General features: G+C 47.9%; 1 protein-coding gene across 1 annotated transcript in view; it reads left to right on the top strand.

The window, feature by feature from the left end:
* Window positions 1-10,054, top strand: part of LOC147717870 (uncharacterized) — a 94,816-nt gene that overhangs the window by 63,141 nt on the left and 21,621 nt on the right. The window contains exon 6 of the mRNA XM_086919890.1: window positions 2,131-2,279. Coding sequence (XP_086776016.1) covers window positions 2,131-2,279 — 149 coding nt within the window. The remainder of the gene's footprint in view (window positions 1-2,130; window positions 2,280-10,054) is intronic.

The raw sequence follows: 10,054 nt of genomic DNA, 5'->3' as shown, positions 1-10,054 counted from the left end.
ACACTCAAAGATATGAAGGGATTCTTTCCATGTGGGAAATGCCGTGCATGTGATAAGAGCAAACGGGTATTCTCATATAAGATTCCAGGGATGTCTAAAACGAGGCCCATCAAAGAGTTCATCACATGTGCTACTCCCTATGTTGTCTACTGTCTTACCTGCCCCTGTGGACTCCAATATATTGGGAGCACGATCAAGAATGTGAAAATGCGTATCTTAGAACATCAAAGAGCAATTATGAATACAGATATGGCATATCCTGTAGCTCGACATTTCGCCGAAGTACATCAAAGTAACAGGGAGCTGTTACAGTACTTTGGTTTAGATCACATACCCTTAAATCCCAGAGGGGGGGATCGTCTACTCAGTCTTCGCAGACTCGAGTCACGTTATATTATAGACATGCAGACAAAACAACCACTAGGGCTCAACAGTGGGGAAGAACTAACTGTTCACCTAGGGAGATAATAGATACATATACGATCTGAGGAAGGTATCAAATGAAACGTAATGAAATGTAATACTGATGAACCTTTTCCTGAGGATGACGTTGTTAAAATTGACATTACTGAAAGAATCTGATAAAATACAGGTGGTGTAGAACAAGATCTTGAATGATAAAAAATTGCTGTTACGTTTTCCCCTTAAAATCAGTAATGATGTTCTGAAATTTTGAAATGTAAATATGAATGAAATTGTTGAATTAATTGTCGGGCCCCAAGTCCGGCAAGGAGTGCTGATAAGCCGATTCACGGCTTTATTTTCCTTTTTTTTTTCTTTTATTATCAGCCTTTTGATTGATGGTATATAATGCATTATGTACTTATACCTAGATTGGTAATTAATATATCCTTTGTTGCGGCTGTTGCACGTGTATATATATGGTAATAAGTGTGTGCTTTTTTTCTTGCTGACAAAATGGACAGCTTTATGGCACTTGGGTAATATGCCGGTGACTTGCCGATACACGGCAATATATACACAATAGACACCGGCAAAAGCGGGCTTGACACGAAAACTAATGTAATATCAATGTAAAATGTGTTATTTAACCTTCTTTAAGATGACCACCATGTTCCCATGCACCTAAATGGTTGTCCGTTGTCAGTTATTTGTAAATAATGTATATATTACGCTGCTAGACGGCTACGAATGTAAACATTGATGAAGGACTCTGTGTCCGAAACGCGTCTGTTACACAAGTTTTGTGGGCAGAAATAAAATCTTGCCGCTTACCCCCGGAGTGCGTTATACGTTTCTTGATGGAAATGTTCTGAGCCTGATTATCTGACCGCAAGTATCGGCGCGGAAACTGCACCCGCCAGTGAGTGCCTTGGGATTGCCGGTACATCTGGGAGCTTTGATATATATATATATATATATATATATATATATATATATATATATATATATGTAGAGAGAGAGAGGGGGAGAGGGAGAGAGAGAGAGAGAGAGAGAGAGAGAGAGAGAGAGAGAGAGCTTCTACTGTGGTGAAAAGATATGTATCGCAACTCAAGAAACTTCGACCTACATTGCAGCCAGCGAAGATCCGTAAGGTGCGGCAGTTCTGCTCCAGTGGTGTAGTAGTACCATGCAGTGTGAGGTGGAGAGCGCTAGCTTTCATAGTGACACAGAAGTGCACTGTCATGTATGTATACTGTAGGAGAGGATGACAGATGGGGTAGCGGAGGGCATGCTTGGGGTGGTCTCTCTTCTTCTTATTATTATTATTATGTTTCTTATATAGCGCCAGAATCGACCCCCGAAGGGGTATCTCCGCGCTTGCCTTGGGAACCCGTCCTGGCTTTTTCCCTGTGAGACAGCCCCTACAGGGCATCCCCAAGGTGAAAGCCAGGCATCCCGCCGCGGGGGGGCCGTTGTGGAGATTAAGCAAGCGTAATGCCCAGAGTTGCAGAGTGTGAACCCATGATTAGGTCAGGCACCGATGCGAGAATTATCGAGTCCATGGACATTTGAGCTCAAGACCCTGCCGCCTCGGGAATTGAACCCTGGTCCCGGGTCTGACCTCTGCTTCAGGGTCTGCCTGCTCTAACCAGTGAGCCACACTTCTCCACGCTGTCGTGGAGAAGTGTGGCTCACTGCTGACGTGGCCTCTGTTTTGTTGTGCAGGTGTGCAACCATCGAGACTCTTGGTCCTGGTGAGACGAGGTCCTTCAACTGCGGTGGGATGGCAGGTCGCTACGTCACAGTGGTTATTCCTTCCGGCTATCAATTTCTAACCCTCTGTGAGGTGCAGGTCTTCGCTCGGCCCAAACCAGGTGAGTGAGTATTCTGTAGTACCAGAAAGGACCATTAAAGGGTTAAACCCAGTGTGTTCAATCAACTATTGACTCAGCTCTCAATTCCATGTCTGCCTCTTCATGATTTGGTGACATTGAAATGTTGCCTCTTCATTTTCTTGATAAATCTATTGGTACTCTCAACGATCTATCTATTCAATATTGCTCTTCGATTACTCCATCAACCTGAGTCCTTCTTTTATAAAACTGATTCTCTCTAGCCTGTCTATCCTCTCACCTTCTCCAATTTTTTCATTGTTTTTATCTGTATCTGTCTAATGTCTGGCTGAGAGAGAAGCAGAGAGATGGCAGTGCTTGATTTTCTGTGACTTTGTTGAAGGTTCAGCTCCTCAGTATCCAGAGCACTTGAACTGCAACGGTTGAGCCCATGTGTGTCGGCCCATTCAGCATCATTCTCATATTCTACGTCTTTCCCCTCCCCCGCCCCACACACTCAAACAGCGCCGTGTTAAGTCCTACTGTAGGTTAAAGACCTGTCAGCACATGTCTTCTAGGAACTACTTGAAGCCCTCTCTATTATTCCACTTGAAGACATCCATGAACAGCCTCTGTACATCTAAATCAAGTGCTTTCATGTGTTTTCTTGCCACTTAAATGTTCAAAGCTACTTTAAGAAATGTCTTTGTGTGTTTAGTTCAGCTGACATACAATTTGTTGAAAAACGAAGAAAAACACATCAGCAGCAATAACGAACATAGAATATGTTACGTCAAAAGAACAATATCCATTCCCTGTTATAAAAGACTCCTTGGGACCTGACTCAGGGTTTGGAAAAACAAGGAAGAGATTAAGGTTTCAAAAGAAGCACATCACGGGCCTCATTTATGAGGGCGTGTGTCACTTTTACGCCGCCGGTGCGTCACTTTTTGTGACGCACCAGTGGCGTAAAAAATGCGCCTTGTTGCGCCATATATATACAAAACGGACGCATCTAGGTCGATGCGTCACTTTGTAAACCCATGCGCCACATTATACCTGCGCCAGGTATAAGGTATGCATGGGGACGTATTGACGCAAGGAAGGGTCGTAGAAGTGATGCAGTGAAATCTATGAGATTTCACTGCGTCACTTTTAGGACGCCGTTGCATCAAAATCTTGCTCCTTCCTCACAGCAGGCATAAGACTGACGCAAGCCCTTTCACATGGGGCTTGCCCCATGTGAAAGGACGCATTGCTGGAGTTGTGTCACTTTTGTGACACACTCCAGCAATGCGTCACTTTTGCGCTTACAGATAATTCATAAATATTGCAATGTGAGTAGTAGGAAACATAAAAAGGAAATAACTACTATTTTATGTTTCTTCTTCCCGCACTCAGAGAAAAGCAGAAGGGTTTAGTTGGGGACGGGCGGGTGGGCGGGGCTGCTCTGCAAGCAGGGCTGGGTAAGGGAGGAGTGGCTTGCCCACTCCAGAGTGCAAATGACTGGTTTGGTTGGCTCTCTGGGGCCGACCAAACCAGTCATGCACACTCAGCCTGCATGGAGAACATGGCCGGGCAATTAGCCACAGGCTGGGCGGCGTCATAACCAGTCACAATGCTGCTTGCAGCATTGTGATTGTCTTAGGGGTGCGAGACTGGCTGCCGGAGGCAGAAGAGCAGGAGAGGAGCAGAGACAACGCGGGACCCAGCTGGTGGTCAGGTAGGTTTAATTTTTTTAAAATAATAAATTAAAACCCCCCCTCCCCCTCCGCCCCCTGCACCCCACAACCCCGCATCCCCACCCATGAGTCATGCCTGCCAGACTGTCCAAAAGGATGAACTCTGATTAATATGTAAAAGGGGGGAACTCATTTCTAGAATTAAATCAGACGGGCCTGTTCCAATGCGGACAAATCTTTTAATTTAAAACATCCAGGGTAAAATATGTGGGCCTCGTTTATGAGGTTTTGACGCTGGGCAGCACGACAAGGAATCTTATGGCACTGCCCTGTGTCAAAACTAAAGGGCAGGAATGTGGCGTACCTATGCGATACAGTGCATTCCTGTCCTTTTCCCAGGTGCAGAATGGGCTGCTGTGCGCCATATGCAGTCCCCCTTGCACCACGATGCAATGGGCCCGCGTTGTGGGGCTAATTGATTTTGTGCAGGAAGGGACATCTACCTGCACAAAATCAATCAATTTAGGTGTTATGTCTTTCTATGTGTGCTGCAGAATCCAGCACACATAACAAAAGGAAAAAACAATGAGAAATGAAATTTTTTCTCCCCGTTGTGCCTCCCTAACGCCACCCCTAGGGTGGCTTTAGATTCTAACGCATTCCCAGGTTTAAGGCTTCTCGTAAATCTGGAAATGTGCCAAGTTCCATGAGTGTTGTTGCATGGGAACACCTACAGCAACGCCCCTGGAATGCCCCTTTCCCGCAGAGTTCTGCGTGAAAGGGGCACATATTACAAGGCCATGAAAAGCCACGTAAAGTGGTTTTACGAGGCCTTGTAAATATTCCAGGGAACATTGTGCCACCGGAACGTCATAAAACTGACGTTTCGGTGTATTTCATCTCTAATGTATTCGCCCTGTAGGGGTGACCATGGAAGAGCAGGTGATCAATACAATTCCATGAACTTGAAACACTTGAAAATGGCTACCAAATGGGCGTTATCTAAGGGAGTGTGAAGTTGCAAAGAGTTTCTCCTACATTCTCCTACATTTACAACAGGCCAAGGCAACTGTTATATGCTTTTCAGACCAGCATTGCGTAAGATCACCACAATACAAAAAGAGGCATTAAGCTTGACTTTCCAATAATTTGCAATCATTACCTAGTTTTCATTCTATTTTCACACCTTCACTTGTTGACCTATTCCCACAAACTAGAGTGGTTGTCCAGGAAAAGCAATTGCGTTAGCACTGCCAAAAGAGTGGCAGGTGCATCCTGTCTGTCGCACATCTATGGTGTGTAGCCTGTATTTTCAAAACCAGCTGTTTATCCTCTACCAGTTGTAGAACTGGGAGCCATAGTAGGTTCTAGGAGAGTGCGAAGACATTGCAGTATTTGGTTGCATAGAAGTGTTGTGGTGATAATGACTTCTATCAACAAAATGTTTCTGGTGAAACCAGCACCAAGGAGGGGGGACCATAAGGGAGGGGGAGGTTACAATCAAGCAGCAGCACTGAATGGCTAGTCAGACACCTGTGAAAATCATTGAGGCATTCTCCTTTAAGATTGTACCAGACCGGGGGGGGGGGGGCATGGCTAGCCGGCGAAGAAAATGGTCGCTTCTTAGATCGGCTCCGCTGCCCAGCACTCAACCCCCAGTCTATCTGCACATTAATCTGAATTGCTCCGAACAAATAGCTCAACAACGGTGGGTGTGCCAGTAGGTGTTTGCAGCGGAGCACGCCCACTGAAACTGCCACCGGCGGCCTGGAAATTAATAGGAAGCCTCAGCCTCTTTTGGGAGAAAAGGAGTCGTCGCCGATGTCCGCAGATGCACAGTGGGTGGAGTCCGGGCGACTGACTCCGCAGTCATAGGCACGGCTGGCTGAAGAGACAGGGAAATTGGCCATAAACCACAACAAAGATCCAACCAGGAGCACCTGCTGACACTGAGTACTGGCCTGAATGTCGACAGTCGGACCCCTGTAGTGCGTGAGGCCTGCGGCAGTGATGCAGTGCGAAAGAATGAAGTAGCACCGTCTGCTTCCCAGTCATAGGTTTGGCCCAATTGAAAAGCGGTCACTCAAGAGCCACTAGGGTCCGGCATAAAGCGAGTGGAGGTGACATAAGGGGCTGAAGAAACCCCAAAGGGGCTTGTGTGAAAAGCCCCTGTTCCAACTCTTAATTGTGGCCAATAGAGTATAGCGCCACGAAGGCGGCTGACCTGCTCAGACTTGGGCCTCACCCCAAAACACTAAGAGTCTTAGAAGAGTAGTACACAAGGTCCACCTCCCCAGGGTGAGGCAGTGGGGTGCGGGACAGCTGGACAGGGCCCTGATAGGTTTGGGGAAACCTGACGGCTGTGCAGAGTTACCACCTCCCCGCAGCAGGGAATACTTGAAGGCGTGGGCTCCTCCCCCTCTCCTCATTGGTGCCTCTCTCCTGGATGATCATGACGGGGGCCATGGTCTGAAGGGGACACTTCAACTAAGTTGGATAGGTCCCCCTACCCAAGGGCCCAGAGGGGACAGATCCTCCGGTTAGACCACTTGCCGGCAACGTCTCAGCAGCAGGCAGCAGGTGAACCCCTCTCACTGCAAGATATTATGGCCCCAATACAGGGGGTGCGGATGGCCTAGAGGGATGAATAAACAATCTGGAAGTGAAGGGGACCCTGATACGGGCGGATCTGGGCAATATGGGTGCCAGGCTCCAAGCAGTGGAGGAAACCGCTGAGACACTCACACAGGATACTAAAGCCCTGCAGGAAAGACTTGGGAAGCTCCATGCCTTGCTTGGAAGCAAAGATGGAGAAATTTGAGGGCAGATCAAGGAGAAAAAACATATGTTTCCTCGGGCTACCAGAAAGAGCAGAAGGCCCCTCCCCTGCCCTATTTGTCAAAGATCTCACTGTCAAAGATCTACAACCTTGGGGTCTATCGAAACTCCTTACGGTTGAGAGAGAGCACATAGAGTACCGGGAGCCCCACCAAGACCCATACTGGCCCGCCTGCTCAATTATAGAGATCGGAATGTGGTGCTTCAGACCACCAGGGTGGCCCAACCTGTCTGTTATGAGAACGCACAAATATCCTTCTTCCCGGATTACACCAGGAAAGTGCAAAGCAGGAGAAGGAAATTCTTGGCGTTGAAGCAATAGTTGAGGAAATGATGATCCTGGCAAAGCTCAGAGTAGAGGAAGGGGTAAAATCATGGTTTTTTGATTCGCCGGAGGAAGCATGGGTTTGGATGGATGGATGGATGGCTGGCTTGCGGTGGGGGGCTCCCCAGCCAAATGGAACCAAGGTACAAGACCCTGGAAAACAGTCAAGTCCATAGAGTGTGATACACTGGAGAGGCAGAACAGAGGGGATAAATCCACGGCTAGTAAAAGAGACTGAGTGCCAAGCCAGAACAATAACTAAAGGTGAGAATTAATTTTGCATGCTGCAGGAAAGATCTCCCTTTAGAGACTACTCACAAATGGCCGGTGCACCTAACTGAAGACGCGAGGTACAAAGGAGTCTTAAATGAGAAAATGTACTACGTGTAAGGTTACACACAAAGCCAGACCTTGGCACAAATCCAAATTGTAAGGTTCGGTGGTCAATTACTATTCTGATCTTTGGGGGGTGGGAGGCTGGGACAGCGGGAAGTTACACGTTCCCCTGACTCTATCTAAATGGAGAGGGATGACAGGAGCTCTGCTGAGTTGGGGAAGGCGGGCTGGTTGGGTCCGTCTGTCACGGTTGTGGCGGTATGTTCAGGGGATCCGAGGCAGAGATGGGGGGAATTTAGACACCCCGTTGTGTGAGGTGTCTTGTACGACTTACAAATGTAAAACCATGGAATAATCACCATACAATAAAACGAACATCTGCATCCCACTTCTCGAGAATAAGCCAGCTAGACCTAGAGAAACAGCATCTCCTGGGCCCACCAGAAACATAACTACTTGCACTGTCTCGAATGACTCACAAATTGACACCTGAACTTAAGCTGCTGACTTGGAATGCCAATTGTTTGGGTGACAAAATAAAAAGGGGTATAGTGCTCCAGTTTATAAAGCGTCGCTCACCAGATGTAATCCTCCTGCCGGAAACCAATTTTCTGAGTAACAAGTGTAAGGCAATGGATTGCTAGGGATATAAGATGGATAGCCACACAGGATTCACCGCCAGCTCCAGGGGCATGGAAATACTCATTAGGAAACAATTCCCACTAATAGAAGATATGGTCAGATAATCTGGGAAGGTATACAGCCCTTATGGTAAAATGGGAAGGAGAAATGGTTAATATACTCTCAATATATATTCCACCGTCGCTGGTCAACTCGACTCTCCCAGACCTGGGAAATTTACTATTAAAATTCCTGGCAGGCCACCTCATCATTGGTGGAGACTTTAATATGACACTGGACGATACAGTAGATAGAAATCCGGGGAGAAAGTCACATATGATACAGACACAATTAGCTGATTTTCTGAGGGATTCCCCTCTATCAGTCCCGCCAGCTCCAGCTGATCCAGAACCAAGCGGCCAGGCTGGTCTTCCGCCAGCCCAGGACAAGCTCAGCGAGGCCCCTCTTGAAGAGCTTGCACTGGCTCCCTGTGATGCAGCGGTGCCTCTCCAAGGTGGGTTGCCTTACTTATCTAGCCCTCGCTCAACAAGGCCGGGCATTCATCTCTTGCCATCTGGATCGATATATTCCATCTTGAGTCCTTCGCTCTTCGAGCTCTAATCTTTTATCGTCATGTCCATTTAAACGGAAAAGATTGGGTGGACTAAGATTTTCTTTTCAAGCTCCCATCTTTTGGAACTCTCTGTCCCAGGATCTTTGTCTTATCCCCTCTTACTCAAACTTCAGAAAAGCCCTGAAAACCTGGTTGTTTTCTCAAGCCTTTGATTAGCTGTCTTTCAGCCCTTCTCCCTCTAAAATTCCATCTTTAGACAGACTCCGAGAATTTGGTCATTTTCTTGATGCCCTCGATTAGTTGGTTCTTGGTTAGGTTATCAACTAGCAGTTTTTTCTTCTGCCATCCACAGCGCCAAGAAGCCGTTGGTGAACGTGCGCTAAATAAATTTCTTTTTCATTCATTCATTCATTCATTTTCTCAGGGCTTTTGGCCTAAGCGATATCTGGAGAGCCCGATACCCACTGAAGCGAGAATATGCATTTCACTCTAGCATACATAATAGTCACTCGAGGATAGATCTCCTAATCACTCGCTCCTAATCACGTTCTCCACCGAACTCCCTGGTTTCAGTGAGGTGACACATCTCCCACGAGTAATATCGGACCATTCTCCGGTCTGGGCAAAGTACCCTGTAGATAAACAACACCCTGAAACACAATTGTGATAAATGCCATGTATCTGAAAATTCCCAATCATGGGAGGACCTCATTAATCAATCACGGCATTTGTAAAGCGCGCTACTCACCCGGGAGGGTCTCAAGGCGCTGGGGCAGGGGGGTATGTTACTGCTTGAACAGCCAGGTCTTGAGCTGCTTCCTGAATGAGAGATGGTCTTGGGTTCGCCGAAGGTGGGTGGGGAGGGAGTTCCAAGTCTTGGCTGCCAGGTAGGAGAAGGATCTTCCTCGGGCGGTGGCTCTGCGGAGGCGTGGTACGGTGGCGAGGACGTGGCTGGTCGATCGTAGCTGGCGGGTGGGCGTGTAGAAGGTCATGCGGTCGTTGAGGTACTTGGGGCCCAGGTCGTGGAGAGCCTTGTGTGCCGTGGGTGAGGAGTCTGAACGGGATTCTCTTGCTGATGGGGAGCCAGTGCAGTTCTCTCAGGTGTCCGGTGATGTGGCTTTGTCGGGGGATGTCCAGGATGAGTCGTGCGGAGGCCTTCTGGATGCGTTGGAGTCTTTTTTGAAGTTTGGCTGTGGTTCCGGCGTAGAGGGTGTTCCCGTAGTCCAGTCGGCTGGTGACGAGTGCCTGGGTAACGGTCTTCCTGGTTTCTGTGGGGATCCATCTGAAGATCTTGCGGAGCATGCGCAGGGTGTTGAAGCATGATAAGGAGACGGCGTTGACTTGTCTAGTCATCGAGAGGGAGGAGTCCAGGATGAAGCCCAGGTTGCGTGCGTGGTCCGTTGGCTTGGGAGCGGTGCCCAGGGTAGGGGGCCACCAGGAG

The sequence above is a fragment of the Lissotriton vulgaris genome, chromosome 5 (genome assembly GCF_964263255.1).
Source record: "Lissotriton vulgaris chromosome 5, aLisVul1.2, whole genome shotgun sequence".
NCBI lineage: Eukaryota > Metazoa > Chordata > Amphibia > Caudata > Salamandridae > Lissotriton > Lissotriton vulgaris.
Note: the sequence above shows the minus strand (reverse complement) of the source record. Positions and strands in the feature narration are given on the sequence as shown.